The 18,109-nt window shown below is 37.6% G+C and overlaps 1 protein-coding gene across 6 annotated transcripts; it reads right to left on the reverse strand.

Moving 5' to 3' along the window:
• Positions 1–5,495: 5,495 nt before the first annotated feature.
• On the reverse strand, positions 5,496–17,423 carry LOC144632715 (uncharacterized). 6 transcript variants are annotated; one of them, XM_078491429.1, is made up of 7 exons: positions 12,466–12,869; positions 10,738–11,113; positions 7,470–7,511; positions 6,912–6,995; positions 6,203–6,265; positions 6,047–6,087; positions 5,496–5,902 (listed from the first exon to the last, which is right to left on the reverse strand). In XM_078491429.1, the coding sequence occupies exons 1-6, from the start codon at positions 12,533–12,535 to the stop codon at positions 6,069–6,071; spliced, it is 654 nt and encodes a 217-aa protein (XP_078347555.1). In that variant the 5' UTR covers positions 12,536–12,869; the 3' UTR covers positions 5,496–5,902; positions 6,047–6,068. The 6 variants fall into 6 exon arrangements, with proteins under 6 accessions (XP_078347555.1, XP_078347552.1, XP_078347551.1 ...); XM_078491426.1 differs by lacking the exons at positions 6,047–6,087; positions 12,466–12,869 and adding an exon at positions 16,999–17,423; XM_078491425.1 differs by lacking the exons at positions 6,047–6,087; positions 12,466–12,869 and adding an exon at positions 16,216–16,478.
• Between the last annotated feature and the right edge of the window lie 686 nt (positions 17,424–18,109).

The raw sequence follows: 18,109 nt of genomic DNA on the forward strand, positions 1-18,109 counted from the left end.
AATCTTGGAGTTTCATTTTCCCATCTTCAACCTCGTCATTAAGGAATTTGACGCTGTCTTTGAGGCTATTTGTTTCCTGAGCCGCGTCGGTAACCTCTTGTTTTAAGCGGTTAAACTCGCTCTCTAAACCTTTTACAGTTCGGTTAATTCTATCCATCGATTCATGAAGCGACTTTATTTGGCAACCAATACTGTCTAGTTGGTTTAACTTAACGAGGATCTCGTCCATTTTTGACCCGAGTTTGTCTGCCATGTTGAGTGCAGACAGGACTTCGTCGCCTGGATCGCTGCTTGAAGGAGAAATGGCGACTGGCGCGAGGTCTTGTAAAACTGATTCTTCTTCTTCTTCTCTTAATCGCTTTGATTCAGGCGATACAGTCTCGATATTTGTTGGACTTTTGCTTCCTCGGCTTTTTCTTTTAAAGAGAGACGAAAATTCCATACAGAAGCAAAGAGCGCACGAGAGAAGACGGAGAAGCCAGGAGCTCGTAAAATGCACGTCTTCACTCCGCCATACTCAGTCCCAGTCCGGCGAAAAAGGCGATAAAGGTGACAGCGGCCCAACTGGCTCTACTGGTCCTGCCGGTCCACAAGGGCCCCAAGGTGCAACTGGCTCTGCCGGCCCCGTCGGTGCAACTGGTCCTGCTGGCCCTGCGGGTCCAAAAGGTGAAACAGGTCCAACTGGTCCCGCTGGTGCCACAGGGCCTGCTGGGCATACTTAGGGCTTTCCACAAGTTGCTCGAAATTTCCTAAAAAGTTGCCCGTAATTTCTCAAAAAGTTGCTCAAAAGTTGCTCCAAAAATACAAAAAAGTTGCTTCTGATAATAAAAGTTGCTCTAAAGTTGCTCCAAAATCCAAAACGCTGCTTCTAATTAAGAGGATTTCTCTAAATATATGCTAATTTCCCTTTGAGGGTAAGATTTCTAAGCAGGGTTATGCAATTTTACAGCAAAAGAAGTATCTAAATAACATTGTAAGGGGAAAATTGTTAAATAACAAGGATTTCTTTAACTGAGAAAAATCGTGAAGATATCGATGACGTCATGTTTGCTGACGTGTTTAGTTAAGTTTTCAGAATGCAGAATGAGCCGAAAGTTGGAACGTCTTCAGATGTTCCTCGAAAATCTTCGGCAAACTTCGGAAATCTTCGGAAACGTTCGTATTGCCTTTGAACAACACTCGGATAATCTTCGGAGATCTTCGGTCTGGAAATTGCTCAAAATGCAACAAGTTGCTCGAGAGGAAAAAAGTTGCTCGAAAAGGAAAAAAGTTGCTCGAAACATGAAAAGTTGCCAAAAAGTTGCCGAGCAACTTGTGGAAAGCCCTAGGCATACTGGGCCTGCTGGAACAAAAGGGCCGAAAGGAGATGCCGGCCCAACTGGTCCTGCTGGTCCACAAGGACCCGCTGGAGCAAAAGGCGACCCTGGACAAATGGGCATTGTTAATCAAAATTTGGTAATGAACGACCATTCAATCAAACAGCTTGCAAATCCTGTCGGTTGGTTTCAATGGAAAAGTATGTTTCAACTCACTCAATTTCTTCAGGAGCAAAAGAAAATCTGTTTTCACATTTGTTTTTTTCAGCATCTTCTTTCACAGGAGTTACAAATTTTGACTCATTAACAACTGTTGACGATTTTAACTCATAATAGCGCTGTAATTGGTCCATTCAGAAACGCTTTTCGTTTTAATTTACTAAAATCCGGTGACAGTTTCAATTCAAGATTTAGAATCGGCCTCACCGGCTTGTTCCCTGGTGATTACACTCTTTGCCTTGAATTTTTCTTTCCTGAAAGTGATCTTAACTGGAGTTTAAGTGCTTCGTCACCTTTTGGAAGTAACACTGTTAATTATCATACAAAAAGATTCAACAATCACACGCCAAAATATACGAGAACAATCATTCACTCACAAAAAAATGCGTCAAGCTTAGACAATAAACTTTTTATTGATATAACCAATCCTGGTTACTTGGGGTCAAAAGCAAGTGAGCAAGCTTATTTAATCGCTTATGGTGTAAAAGGTTATCAGGCCGACGTGCCAAGCGATGTTTTTGAAAAACTTTTCATCAGTTCAGGTGGAGACATCTTGTTGGAAACAAATCTTGATATGAATGGGTTTGAGTTAAAAAACCTTAAAAATTTACCTCAAATTGATTTATCAAATGGGGGAGTAAAAATGCAAACAGATATTGATATGAATGGATACGAGTTAAAAAACTATTTTCCAAAAATATCAAAAATAGTAAAAATACCAAATTTTGTCATAAACGGTTTTTATGATGGAACCGATGGTACAACTACTCTTGGGGGTAGTTTTAACCCAAGTTCTGTTGTTTTTTATTCGGTTAAATTTAATTTTAATTTAAATTACTTTATTATGCCCGTTGATGGAAAAATTGAAGAATGGCAGTTTCTTATTTTAGGTAAAAAAGATGATAATGTTGTAAATGATAAAGTACAGGTGTTTATCAAGGTTCAAACAGAAGATGGTGGAAGGGGGTCAGCCACAATCAGTCCAACCGTTTCTAATTTCTAAAAACAGGACCTGGTTTCATTAGAAGCATCAAAAGGAGACAAAATTTTGGCCGCAATTTCAAATAAAAACGGAGCAATAAATACAAAAACAGGTTTGTTAAATTTAATAATTTCTGGTAAATATTAAGACGTACAAAAAAAAACAGTTTTAAAAGAGTCAATTTCCTGTCAAGAGGTTTGCGACAAGCTCTTTGTCAAAAGTTTTCAACTGTGCAGTCGCCTCTTCTGACAATAAAATCATTGTTTGATTGTTTTCTTTAGCAATTTTTTTATGTTGAAAAGTTTGTAAAGGTGGCCCAGTAAACCTTTTAAATTTTTTTTCCCACTTGTTATCAAAACTCCATTTCTTCCTCGGCCCATCTTTGTGTATATTTCAATGTCTGCAAATGTTCAATTGACATGAAGCCGCGAGCGGCATGCAAATTTGTGCGTGGGTGTCGGGGGTTTACCCGAATAATATTTTTAGACGTTGTAATATCATGACTCATCGCCACCTGTCAAAAAAGCGTCGCGTGACGTGACAGTCAAGGCATGTTTGCACATGTCAAGGGCTTGCCTGAACATGGTATGCAAATTTTGTTTTTTTTCCGCGTGGGTAAACAAAGTCGGGAAATTTACCGTGACTCATTAACACTTGTCAAAAAACGAACTCCAGCTGCGATAAAAGCGGTTACTTCTGAGGTGTTATTTGTCTGACTCACCTATTACTACTCAAGTCTTTATTGTGCCTAAAATGAACTTATTAAATTTCTCACTCTTTAGAAAATTATTCTCTTTGACAGCTCCTCTATCTTATCAAGTTTAGCGCCAATCGCATTTGCTATTGTTCAAGCAGTAGTAACACGTGGTAATTCTTACTCAAGCTAAACTTAATTTATTCACTTTTAAGAAGTTTTTAGTTTTCTATTTTGTATTTTCATTGCGTGGCGCACCTCTAAACTCACTCTCAACTAAGCGTGCTGACCAAAAAAAACCTAACTGCAAGTTACTCATCATACATAGGAAAATGTCTTGCGCCAGTGTTGAAATTGGTCCAACGAATTTATTTTTTAATGGTTTTATTTTTTTAACGGTTTACTGTTCTACCAAGGCGAGGCAGACATGCGAGGAAGGCATGCGAGGCATGAGCAAAATAGCGAGCACAGGGAGACCACAAAAGTTGATGAATTGAATAAATTGATAAAACAGTATTGCTTACGTGGCTTCGCTCGTTTCCTGTGTTGATTTTTCTTTATGCGAAGTCGATAGATAGGACAGCACTGTTGTCGTATGCTGAGCGGATCTCAGATATGCTAATAATTAACAATTATAATATTCACCAAATTTGAGATGAATAGTGCGCGGCTCGGTAAATATCAACCACATTTACTGACAATGAGGTGAATCATTGTCCAGTTCCTGAACTCTCTCTTCCGCGCGCCTTTTATAGGGGCTTAAATGGCGCGCGAAAGAAAGAGTTCAGGGACTGGACTAGGTAAATAGTTACTGCCCCCGCAGGGTTTTGGCACAGAGGCCAAAACTTGAGGAGGCATCATTGTAATCCGTGCGTATATATAGTTGCCCCCGCGTCATTGTAATCCGCGCGTATATATAGTATACAGCTATTTCAATAAACGTTGTCGGTCAAAGCTAAAAGCTAAAAGGCAAGACCGTATGGCGTTCTGGGTATTCACTACAAATTTGCATATAAGCTTCATTAAGCATCATCGCACGTGGAGAATTCACGAGTTTGTTTTTTCCTCTCAGGAGGACTTTCTGTAGCTTTACCTTCACTGTCACTTGGTTCTGAGTTTTGAAAATTCTTCTTAAATTCAGTGTAGCTAAAACCACCTTGTTTCACATGTCTGAAGAAATAGAAAACGTGCAAATTTGCGTTTGTCATGTAATTATATATTTTAGTATTCAGCACGTGCAGTTGCCCTCTTCTTCTACCCATACTGCCTTTCAGTCTTGTCTTTAAGCTTTGATCCGGACAACGTTAATTGAAATAGCTGTATACAGCAAAAATCTCGATTTCACCAAAATGGGCGCGCAAATAGTATCGGGGGTTGTGCAGAATGCCGACAGAATGCCCGCAAGTGGGTATCGGGAGATGTGATAAATGCCTGTAAGGTGATTGGTCAATATGACGCAAGATGAACGAATCTCTGCGTGGTGATTGAGTGATGATGACAACCCATCGGCGTGCGCACGCTTTAACGATTTCTTGCTTGGAGTAAAGATAATTTGAGGTTTTATTCGAGGCCTATTCATTTCACAATGTCTAAAAGCCAAAAGCAATGCAATTATTGAAAAGAGTTCGCAATAATTAACTCGCAGAGAAGAAAATCCACATTTTTACTTCTGAGTGGTGCTGTCATTTCACAAAGCCCCGAAGACAAAATTTGTATCTTCAAATGTGTCCGCAATTAACGATAAGCAAGCCTTAGTCTTTTTTGCTGTTATACCAGACTTGGAATCAATTTGGTTTTGTTAACCTTTACGGCTATTCGTTCAAGAACTAACCACGCTCTCTGGGCTGTAAAATTAAAAAATAATGCGAAAAAATAAGGAAGAAGTATCATCATCGCATTGCGCTGCGTGCGGTCTACCGCGGGTGCAACGTTTTCGCGAAAAAATAAGACGTTAGAAAAGGGCTGGCTCATGTAATTCAGATGGAGGCTACTGATCTTATCTAATTTTTGCGATGTCGACAAATTTCTTCTGATTTTAACTACCACTGCCCTTTCCAACACGAAAAAACGCATATTTTAGTATGATGTGACGTCATCGCGGTGTCATTACCTGACATTGTTAGAAAAGGGATAGGCTTTTTTTATACACCTTATTTCAAAATGGCCGAAACTTCATCATTCCCTTGTCTTCATGTTAATTGGCCCTCGTGGCCTCAATCGCATCTGCAGAATTCGAAAGAAGGTGTATACTTTATAGTCGACTAAATTAAAACAACGCAAAACATTTATAGCATTAAAAACTGCCGAAAGCTTTAATCTCACCATGGGTTAAACTAATAAAGCCGTTTCATTTGTCATAATATACATATAACATGAGAAAGGATTATCTTTTCTATCAAAAATTGTTATATGAAAGGACTTTTGTATTAATTTATTGACTGCTTTTTCAAAGGTTTTGACTCTGCCGCATCTTGCCAAAACAGTGGTTAAAACATTAAACGCCCGGTTTCAAGTTTCTTCTTGTTTATTGTTTCTTTTCGTTTTGTTACGCAAATCGTACAGGTTCAAAGAAGATTAGACCAACTATTACTGACACTGTCACATTGGCCGTATTTCAGTAAAACATGGGAGTGCGTCAAGACCTTCAACTGACTGGCGATATATAGGTGTTTCTTGGTCTCACTCGAACATCTGTATAAAAAAAGGAGAAAGGCAACAAAATATTAAGTTACACGTGTAAAACGAAAAAATACACAGAATGCAGCCTTGGTGAGGAGTGTATTAAATAAATTAATGCTGAATTTGCTAAACTGTGCTGTAACGCTGTATCCTCACCTCGATCGATGATATTGCATTCCTAGATTAGTGGCGACTCCCTGTGGGCAGAACAATAATGAAACAGAAATAATCTAGCGTTATTGTAACGCTAGATATTTTCCGTCAAATGTTCAGAAACTGTTTGATTGTCTATTGATAGGTATTTCAGTTTACCTAAATGGTTCGGTTGCTTTTCCAACATTGGTATTTGGAGTTGAAGGGCTCCCTGGACTCGAACTAAAATGAAAATTATCAGCATAAACAAAGTCAAATGTTGAAATGAGATAATTAATATCCAGAATTAAACTGTGCGTTGCGTTGTAGAAAGAAGATTGCAGCCGTTCGTCAGCTTAGTTGAAAAACTGTTTTGTGGTTGGTTTGTCGGTTACAAGATTCACTTTTGACTATATCAAATTATGAATGAATGATTTAGGTTCTTATATAGCGCATTTACAAAGCTCAATTTGCTTCACAATTAGAATTATGGGATGAGACCGGACATTAGCATATCATAATTACTTGGGAATGCTGGACTACTAGTAGAGGTCATAGTTGTAGACCAGATCTAGTCCATGCTGTCGTCTGTATAAAGCTGCAATAGTCACATGTACACCCATTATTGAACGATGGAAACAATCAGATGTGTGAAAAAATAGAGCTGTATAATCCTTTCATACTGTACTTTTAGAAATGCTGGCTGTTTCTAAAAACAATTTTAACCTGTTTAAGATCAAAACATATTCCGTTGCCTTTTCTGGACCTGATCTGTATTATGAGAGTCCTCTACGACCAAATTTCAGAAAAAGAAAAAGTCGAGATCTGTAATCCTTTTTTAGATTAAATACTGATCAAATATAACTAGCATGCATCAAACAATACTAACCTATTTAAGCCTCGGTTCTGGTAGCTGTTGGGAAGATCACTTATTTCAGTAGCTACGTCATCTACCTTGTGGTCAGGTGGGTGACTGTTAACAAAGGTGAAATGCATGAGAAGGTTTAAAACGACTAATATAAAGGTGGTATTAAAAGGTGATATCCAGAGCACTTGGGAAAACTGGCCCTAGTCAAATTCTATATTGGTGACTTTTCCGGCAGATTGCCCAGCTTAGCAAGCTTATCTAGATTGATACCTGTAGAAAAATAAAATCCTCATCTCCCTGACTCCATCAGTCACGCACGGCCACGTAAAAGAAAATGATGAGCAAAATCAAGAGCAAAAAACGGAACGTCCGTGGACTTATTTTCTCTTGGCAACTGAATACATTGAGCCATTCTGCCAAAATAGATTCTCCTTTCTTTTTCTTTTCACGTATGCATTTATTAATCAATTAAATTGAAGAGAAAGGTTGAGGTTTGCCAAGGATGTTTTTTACGATGTATTTGGTTCCAGCCATGTGAAGGATAGCGCTTGACTAGTATGAAGCAGCAGACGTACGTACCTCCATGGCTTAAGTTTAACTTGAGGATGAGGTGCTTCAGGGCTGAAGTAAGAGAACAATATTATCAGACTTGACCATGATTCCCTTCATGACGTTGAAAATGTTTTTAGTGTGTCTACTCCAACTAAGGCCACCCAAGCAAATTCTTTACAAATTGACTAATAGTGTTTGCATGTTACAACAATAAAAATGATCACAAATTTATTGTTTCTATAGCATGCAGCCGCTGGTGTAGTTCCACAATTTGTAGTAAATCTATTGTTAAGTAAACGTACAAGGCCCTGGTTGGAGTAGTCGCACTGTTTGTAACGCGCCAAAATAAAACAGTTACCGTATTTATTCGATTAAGCGCCCAACCTCGAATAAGCGCCCACCTCGAATAAGCGCCCACCCTGTAGGTAGGAAAAGTTAATAAGCGCCCAGCCTCGAATAAGCTCCCACCCCCAACCCCCCTAAAATGAGGGCACAAGGGGGAATTTTGATTGTTGTTGAATTTGAGATTAAAATTGACTAAGCACTACTAAGAGACTATCCCGAAGACCGAGTTTTTTTAGTTTTTTTACTGAAACTTTCAATGAACATTTAAAATTTAGCTTTCGTACACCTTCATGTTTAGTTATTATACATTGCTTTCCTGCAAAATAAACGTACTACTTGCTAAAAAGACTAAAAATGGTGAAAATTAAATAAGCGCCCAGCCTCGAATAAGCGCCCACCTCGAATAAGCGCCCACCCTCAAAGTCCAAAAATTTAATAAGCGCCCAGGGCGCTTAATCGAATAAATACGGTATCTTTGAATAATAAAAAATACTAATTATATCAAATGGAATTATTATATAAAATCATTGAACACGAAGCTTTCTTACCTTATCACAACAAAAAAAAGCCAAAAATGCCGATCATAGCATTTTTTGAAAAAAAAAAAAATGAAAAAGTCTACCGCTCTCAGTTTTAAATCAATCATTGATGACACAGTTACTCAATAATGCAAAGATTCGAACTCCTGTAGGAAAGGGTGAGAAATTGAAGACTCTTACTTTATCAATACACTCTTTTTTATAAGAACCTTTTCTCGTACGAGGGTACTGAAAAAGGGGGGGGGGGGGGCTTATAAAACGTATTTCCCAGCTCAAATTTTGCCTTAATCCCATTTCCTAGCCTATTGTTTGCCCCAATCCCAGTCCGACTTTTTTGTTTGTGATTCTCAGTCGCAGTGAACTAAACCCAATTTCCACAGTGAAAATTTACCCAAATCTTAGTTCCCATTTTACCCCTTCGGCCCTTCTTGTAGGAAGGTTGAGGATGAAACTGACCAAATTTAATATGCTACTAAAGACCGTACCCAGACTTAGAGTCATATGAGTTAGAACGTCTTAATTTTTCCCATTTGTTTTTTGAGCAATAAATAAGTAAAGTAAATAAACTGCAAAACTGTGATCTAACAGTACAATTTGCAAAAAATGTAGTTTTCTTATTGCATGACACTGTGCAGAGCATTTCAGTTTGTAGTTCAACTTAGGTCTCTTTCTCTTTGTTTCTTGTCATTTCTGCATCGATTTAAAAAAATGTTACAACATGTAACGTAAGAACATCTTAAGAACGTTTTCAGCCTCAAACTGTAAGAACGCCCAGTTTCAGTCTAAAAAATGAGAGGATATAAATAGAGTCTAAGATCGGTTTGTTCCATCGTAACAACACTATTAACTTGGTGTTCGTTGAATTTTCTAGTAAACTGTTGCAAATTTTAGACCAGATACATGAACTGAAACTTGACTAATGCCATTTTCTAAATTTAAACTACTAAGCAAAGGAAATAGGACAAACTGTATCTGAGACTCTAACTCCTTACAGCCTTGTTTGAAAAATGACCTTATGAGATTTTAAACAGACACAGCGGCCATGGGTATGGTAAATACGCATCACAATCAGACGTCATCGAAAAAGCAAAAACGCAAAATAATCATGGCTGTATAATTATAAGATTTACACAAAGTATAATGTAAATCCAGAGTTTTGATTGGTTTTAAAGGCCATAGTATAATTAACAATTATTCCACGAGCGCGCGTTGGATATGAGATGGTAGATAGTCAACAAGGCGCGTAGCGCCGAGTTGGCTACAACGATTTCATATCCAACAAGCGCGAGTGGAATAATAATAATAAAGACTTTATTTAAATGAGGGTAACACTAAATAGCAAAGCTAACAAACCTGTGGCCCTCCCTAAAAATTAATAGAATATTATAAAAACACTATATACATTGAAAATTGAATAATTGTTTTATTAAAAACGCTCAAAGAATTGCAATATTTGAGCTCCTCAGGTATTTTCGTTCACCTGTATCGGCTACCAAATTTGTGGTCAATGGTATATGAGCTCACATACCATTGTCTGTTAACCAATCAAAACGCAGGAATTGCAACATATCATTGCTAGTTTTCAATAAAAAGTCTATATACCATGGACAACAAACATGGTAGTCGAACGCGTAAATGAGAACAGCTCACTGGGGAGTTTTAATACATGGATGGCAATTCTTTGGATGCTTTTTAATACTAAAAATAATTATTCCACTTGCAACTACTTGCGCTCGTGAGATATGAGATAGAGTCGAAGCTCTCATAAGCGGACACCCTCGGGACGCGAAAAAAGTGTCCGCAACTGGAGCTGGCCGCTTACGAGAATGGTTCTTGTAAGCGGCCACTAGAGGTATAGGGGATAGATGGCCGCTTACGGGAGCTTGCTCAGCTAACATAATGGTAATATGCATGTTAGTGGTGTTTCGAAATGTAACCGGACGTGGATGACGACAAAACAAACACTGAAATATGGTACTGTAATTACAGTAAAATTATTGTGACGAACGGCGATGTGAAGGTGGTTGATTAATACAAGATACAGAGGTTTTTTATATGATTTTCTTTGCGGTGTCCGCTTACGGGAGCTTAAAAACAAAGAAAAAGTCTAAGTCGTAATCTCGGAAAGTGTCCGCGGCCGCTTACGGGAATGTCCGCTTACGAGAATGTAAAAATACAGAGTTTGTATGGGAGTAAAAACGGGGTTTCTAACAAGGTGGCCGTAAGTAGAGCTGTCCGCTTACGAGAGTGTCCGTTAAGAGAGCTTCGACTGTACTCATTGAGTATTTACCATCCCATATCCAACACGCGCTCGTGGAATAACTGTTAATTATACCCTTTAAAAGAAAGCCAAACTGAACTGTGCACGACCTTTATTTTAGGACCACCAGCTCTTTTTAGGACTTGCCTACCTTCTTTCTCTTCCACAGCATATCCAAATCAAAGAGATTATCATAAATGAAAACAACACACCACCAAACGTTATTAAAAATATTCCAAACGAGGTTAGGTGTGCTGCCGTAGGTGGAAGTCGCTGTGCTGGTTTAGTAGTGACGTCTTGTCTTGTGGGGCTCACTACAGCAGTTATGGTTACCGACGAAGGCATGTAATATTCTGTGCCGTCTGACTGAATACTTGTTTGACTTGGTAAAATAATACTGCTTGCTATTGTTGATTTAAGCGCGGAATCGGTACAACTTAAGCACCATGGAGTACTGAAAGGATAGCTCATTTTCGTGGTTAGTCTGGAAGATTCAGAGAAACTTGCTAAAACACTTGAATTAGACCCTGCAATAAAGGAGTAAGGGCACGTAAGTACAAGCTTTTAATCTGTCAAAACTAATCTTAGTATAAAATTTGAATTCCAATTATACATCTTGCATTGTGTGCAGAACAAATATTTACATCCCTTTGGCACCATCACTGAGCAACAACAAATTCAAAAGGACGCTGGCAAGCACAATATTACAGTAACTTTATACACAGTAATATTCCAGCTTCAGAGCCTTTCAGTATTTCTGGATAAACGCCTTTTAAAGATAAACGATCGCATGCAAGATCATTATCAGTTTAATAACCTGAAAAGAGATTCAACACCAGTTTTAACTAATTAAAATTACTGAAATCTTGTCTTTTCAGAGAAAAACAAATCAAAAGAAACCATTACTTTTCATATCGAATGCTTCTCCAGTTTCTCTTTTAGACTTTTTTTTACAACTTGATAGTTAATCTTTGCAGACATCTCGGTATAGACCCTCTCGGTAACTTCCTTCACAAAATATCTCTGCCAACCACTAGCGTTTTGTTCCTTATTGATAACACGAGAAAAACCGACGAAGATGATGATCAAAAATTAATGGTCACTATAAATAATCAGTGTCACACGCGCGTTACTGAGGCCGCTTTACTTTTAAATCAGTTACTTGCAAAATCGAACATTATAAAGACTTGAGATCCAAGAAAAAATAGATTTTTTTTATTCCTTTTTGCATAACGGCAAAATCAAAAATTAGAAATCTCAACGAACAGTAATTACGAATAACTAGGAGTGTGGTGCGGTTATGTGACATTGTCAACAACAGTTGCCGATATAATAAAAATGAATGAGACAAAAACGATATTAAAAACAACCGAATACCAAGTTTCAAATCTGTTTCATGAGATTTTTCCATGATAAAACACAAGTTTCCGCCTTTATCAGCCACTTCTAAGCCAAGTAACTAAGCCAAATTTGTAGTAAGTCACTTATATTTAAGTGGATTGTTTAAACTTCATTCCATGTAGCTCATATTTTAGTTGCTATGAATGATTTGGTGAATTTTGATTCTACTCACGGCTGAAAACATGGCAAAGTAAAATTGACAAAGAAGTACTTTATGACTCACGATTATAATTACATTGTTACTTTTAAGCTGCTAACTTCCCTCTTGATTATATTTCGGCAATGTGTAGCACTGTAAATGATAATTGAAATGATCCGGAAAATTGACAGCAACTTCAAAGCGGCCAAAGCAATAACAGATCACCCTGCAACTCGTATTAACAATTGCAGACATTGCGTTACCTGTTGTTCAGGAAGAACCTTCTAAAATCACTGCTTTAAATCATTATATAGCAAAAGAATCAAAGCTATTCTTTACCTTCACAGCGAGAAAATATTCTCTCCGACAGCACGACCAGTATGCAAGACAGGAATGTACAGGTATTCATACCTGTCTCACATAAATCCGTCTTACGCTCTAATTCTTTAACAGTTCGTTTTTTCAAATAAACGTTTATGTTGACACATTGAAAAGTTCGTAAAGGCAGTTACTTCATTTTCGACTTAATAGGAAGTGCGCGGCGTTCACGAGCGATAAGATTGTCATATGCTTCTGAGAAAGGTAAACAGTAACGAAATTAAAGCATCCTTCTGCCAATAACAAGACCAGTTTGAAATGACATTCAAACTACACTTCCTTTGTCAAGACACATGTGCCCTGCAGTATCAGTCTCCTGGCTAAAGTTTCTCCTGTCGATCAGATGGTCTTCTTTTCACGACTACTTTCATTCTGAACCCTAATCAGTAAACAAACTCGATTTAATTACTGTGAATAAAATCCATAGGGCGGCTAGTATGACGGAGACTGAAAAATTGTCTGAAACATAAACAGTTGGCCGAGAAGTCGAGGGCAAGAAGCTGTGTCAATTTGAGGGTAACCATTCAGCCAAGGACATTATTCTCTTAATAAACCAGGCATTAGTTATTTTATTAGCCTCCAATTCATTTCTACAACGCACTTTAGGATGGTAAAAAGAAGGAAAACCGACTTAAAATATAACTGTGTAATTGCGGGTGAAATAAATGCAAATTGATTGGTTTATCAGAACTAAAAATGTAAAATTTGTGCTTCACACTGACTTGTGTTAACGTTTAGACCAGGAACATTTTTTTTTAATAGTTGATAGCAAACAAACAAAAAAAAAAGGAAAAGAAAAAGACGGCTACATACAATGTTGTTACTTACAGAACTGAACTTAAAAAATACAATACAGATAATATAAAATAATAGTTACGATACTCGTTAACAGTGCTTATATATAATGCTTGCTTAAGGCTGATTCTCATATGATCGCCCCGATCATCTCTGTCGCTTCTGTCGCTTCAAAAAGTTTGCTTGCTCCAATCGCCTCAGACTTGTGCGTCTTTTGAAACATTACTATACAATCTTCGTTCACTGTCCAAAATCCACGCGCGCCATTGGTTAAAATCGATCACGTGATTTTCCTTTACCTGTCGTCAGCAAACTCCGACAGTGCAGTAATTGACAATAATGCACAAAAATCGTGCATTATTGCATGAAAATGTCTTCAGCTTCAAGGCTTGCAAAAGTGGAAGAAAAAGATATTCCTCAAATTATCAACGATTCAATACCAAAAAATACCAAGAAGAAAACAACCTGGAGTGTTTTCATTTTCAAAGGTAAACTGAAGCTGAATTTTTTGTGTGCGATTGACTTGCTGGCTTGCAATTGTAAAAGCGATCGGCTCACCTTGAACAAGCTTCTCGCTGACTGTATTTATGAACGACTCCAGCTAAAGAACAATTTAATAGACCATTTTGAGCTTTATTTATTTTTCAGCTTATTTTGGATTTCTGTATTATTGATCTTTACAGCCTGCATGTATAATTATGTACTACTCAAATTCTTCTTCTTATTATTCATTAAAAGTCTAGTTCAAAGTTCGGTGAATCGTGTTTTTCTTGCAGTGTACTCAGATTGTATATTAAAAGGGTTAGAGACTGTTAGTTCGTGTTTTGTTGACAAATACACGCACTTGCTGGCCGCACAATGAACTCGAAATTTTCAATACTGCACTCGGCTACGCCTCGTGCAGTATTGAAAATTTCTCGTTCATTGTGCGGCCAGTGCGTGCGTGTATTTGTCAACAAAACACTCACAACAGTCTCTAACCCATAAATAATCACAGATAAAGAAGCTATACATACATTTAAGACGAAAAGTAGCAAAAAGGAAGAAAAAAAAAGTAAATAAATGAGTTCAAGGCGACTACAAAGACTGATTGCACTAAAAAGAAAGCGAGAAAAAAAAAGAACGAAAAGAATATAAGTGCCTTACAGAATTGACCAGGAACATTATTACCAGCTAACGTTGGCTGTGCCATGGGATCTCACATAGAGGGAAGAGCAATCTCTACTGCAGTTCATCCTCCGCGATGGTGGTACCGGTACGTGGACGACAGCCATGCATGCCTTAAGAAAGATCACGTGCAAGAGTTTCACGATCATCATGTTAAGGTCGCGGGGGATATATATATATACAGCATGAATAAATTCATGAAGCGAAATTTTGCTTGACCTGCATATTTTAAAACGCTTATTCCTCGGCTGTTATGAATGCGATTAAGCTCAAATTTTACAGAGACATAAAGAAATGATAAAATATTATGTATGTCATCTTTTATTTGGTAGATTTTACCTACGGCGATGTTATAGCCACGATACTGCCAAATTGGGAAGAACATGATTTCTTGGCAGAGTTTGTAGAACGAGTAGGAGACAGCACACTGTGATCTTGTCAAAAACTAATCAGTCAATATCTCTAGAGTGTCATAACAGAAGCGGATTTTTTAATTTAACGTTTTCCAACAAGTTATGGCGGTTTAAATGCGCAAATTTTAATTGAATGCCTTCTAATTCTTTCTAAAAGCGCTCTTTTAAAATTCCGCCTCTGTTATGACACACTACAGTATTCCTAGTTTACCTCTCTGCAGTGGCAGCTCATGAAGTTCTATATCCGCGCTGAATTCTCTGCCACAAAATTGTCGGAAAAGTCCAAGCTTTGAGATTTCCGAAGGTGTCCCGATCAAAAAACGGTTTCAAAATGGTAATTATGGTAATTATATTCCACGCTTTTATGATGAGAACAATGCGTTTTCAAAGAGACAAACAATTCCAGACGCAAACACATCAAATCACGCGCGCATGCTGATATTTTTTATGCAAATATCTCGTCGTAAAGTTCTCGATGTTAGTCGTTGAACTTCGTGCATACGCTTTAAATAAATGCATAATGATGAGCCTAAGGTGTCCCCCGCGACCTTAATTCCATTAACCTAAACATACAGTTCACCGAGAAGGTTGAGGAAGATAACCAGCTCACCTTCTTAGACACCACAACAGACAGAGTACGACACTGCGCCACAATTTTTCCCGCCTTACTTTGTTTACATCAAAATGAAATGTCCAGTGGATTTATTAAACTTAAAAAGGGATTTAATAAAACAATTATTCCATTCGCCCTTGTTGGATACGAGTGGTTATAGCCAACGAACAGTCAACGACGCGCGAAGCACTCGAGGAAAGCTGACGAAAAACAATAAAACATGATTTTTCTATGTTTTATACTCTAATAAAACATAGGTTTTTAGCCAGTCAGAGCGCGCGTAGACACCTTTCTTTAACAAATATTTTCCTTTTTGCCGTGCGTCTTTTTTTTTATATATCATAGATGACGTCAATATGTGGTAAAAAAAAAAAATTGGCCCACACGCCCCGGGGGGGGGGATTTTTTTTTTTTTCCTTTTTTTTTTTTTTTTTTTTTTTTTTATATAAAAAAACCCCCGCAAATTTTTTTTTTTTTTTTTTTATATATAAAATTTTTTTTTTATTTTAAACACCCCGCCCGCCCCCCCCCCCCCGTGACGTCATCTATGCGTCTGTACTCTAATAGATCATAAGTAAGAACCAATCAAAATGCGCGTAGAATTCAGGTTATTATATAATTAACAAATAGATTCCATTTTGCCGTGCGTCTGTTCAGTAATAGATCACAGATGACGTCAAAATGTGGTATGAAGGTCAATTGAAAGTCAATGAAAAAACTAACCTTTATTCCGATTTGGAAAGTTGTTCAAATCTGTAAGCATTAACCGAAGCGTTCAACCGCAATTCGTTTGTTTTCCGTGGCGTCGTCCAACTGTACAACATCGGTCAAATTTTCATAGAGATTTCGGATAATTTCTCGAATAATTCACTGTCTTCTTCAAGCTTATTTCGCCCAGTTAAATGCTTTGAAAGGTGAACGATGCTTGGCGTATTGTTTCTCACTGAAGATTTGTAATTAAGCTGAACTTTTTGCTTTGTTGTGGCCCCGCAAGTTTGTAAAACTTTGCCGACAACTCTGATTTGGACTATGAACTCTGATCACGCGCTCGAGTCACACCACCGCGTGACGTCAACTATGTGTCTGTACTCTGATAGATCGTAAGTAAGAACCAATCAAAATGCGCGTAGAATTCAGGTTATTATATAAAAAACAAATAGATTCCATTTTGTCGTGCGTCTGTTCAGTTATAGATCACAGATGACGTCAAAATGTGGTATGAACAGAGAAGTGGCCCACGAGGCGCTAGCAGAGTGGGTCACTGATGTTCATATCACATTTTGACGTCTTCTGTGATCTATAACTGAACAGACCCACGGCAAAATGGAATCTATTTGTTTTATATAATAACACAAGACTTCGGCACACTTCAGTTTGAGCAATGCCGCCATAAAGATGAGCTAAGTTGTTTTGATTTCACCATTAAGTTTTCGTTAACACGAAGCACTGCTAATCCGATTGAATAAACAGAAAAATGGTCAATTGAAAGTAAATGAAAAAACTAACCTTTATTCCGATTTGGAAAGTTGTTCAAATCTGTAAACATAACCGAAGCGTTCAACCGCAATTCGTTTGTTTCCCGTGGCGTTGTCCGAATTACACAACATCGGTCAAACTTTCATACAGATTTCGGATAATTTCTCGAATAATTCACTGTCTTCTTCAAGCTTGTTTCGCCCAGTTAAATGCTTCGAAAGGTGAACGATGCTTGGCGTATTGTTTCTCACTGGACATTTGTAATTAATATCAGCTGAACTTTTTTGCTTTGTTGTGGCCTCGCAAGTTTGAAAAACTTTGCCGACAACTCTGATTTGGACTATGAACTCTGATCACGCGCGCGAGTCACACCACCGCATGACGTCATCCATGTGTCTGTACTCTGATAGATCATAAGTAAGAACCAATCAAAATGCGCGTAGAATTCAGGTTATTATATTAAATTGATAATAATTATAAAAACAATATATAATTATAATAAAAACCTGAAAAATCGTCAATGCCAGGAGTAGTACGTCGTATAGAAATAACTCTTACCATAAACTACTTCTTGTCTTTACTCAGAAGTTCGTTTTTGCTCACTGTGACGAAAATAGTTTGTTACGGAAAAAGCAGTCATTGCAGTTTGAAGCAGATTGGTGTGAGGCATTTCGGACTGCCCAGGTACCGAACAAAATATTAAGGGAGCTATGTTAACAATTTTCCAAAAATGGGAGTCTGGGTACAAGTGCGTATATGGCGTTGCATTAAATGTGAGGTAACAAGAAATTACATGTTGGCAGATACTTATATGTTAAGTACTTTTTAATCAATCCCATTGCTATGACGTCATCGGTCACGTGACCAGAACGGATCACATCTTTAAATTCGCTTGAAAACTTTACTAGAACCTTTCTCTTAGGATCTTTTTGAGCGGAGTTGTAGTTTTTTAAATAGTGTTTTTAAAAATGGCCATTATTACTTTTTCCTGAAAAAGTACGGCAAAAAAAAAATACAATTGAAAAGTTTGTTGGCTTCCTACTCAACGACCATTTACATTTGAAATAAAAGAAATTTTGCCAAAGGCTTGAGTGTATGCTCTTTATGATAGCGTTGTCAGTTTCTTTTTATTTTAATTGCT

The sequence above is a fragment of the Oculina patagonica genome, chromosome 12, assembly GCF_052425735.1.
Source record: "Oculina patagonica isolate OP01 chromosome 12, crgOcupat, whole genome shotgun sequence".
NCBI classification, from domain to species: Eukaryota; Metazoa; Cnidaria; class Anthozoa; order Scleractinia; family Oculinidae; genus Oculina; species Oculina patagonica.

Bases quoted from the DNA above. Each gene is read 5' to 3' on its own strand.
- LOC144632715 (XM_078491424.1), bottom strand. From the start codon at position 12,535: ATGAATACCTGTACATTCCTGTCTTGCATACTGGTCGTGCTGTCGGAG. The intron at 7,512-10,737 runs GTAGGCAAGTCC...CTCTTACTTCAG, and splicing joins TGCTGTGGAAGAGAAAGAAG to CCCTGAAGCACCTCATCCTC. The intron at 5,903-6,202 runs GTAAACTGAAAT...TTTTTTATACAG, and splicing joins AAAGCAACCGAACCATTTAG to ATGTTCGAGTGAGACCAAGA.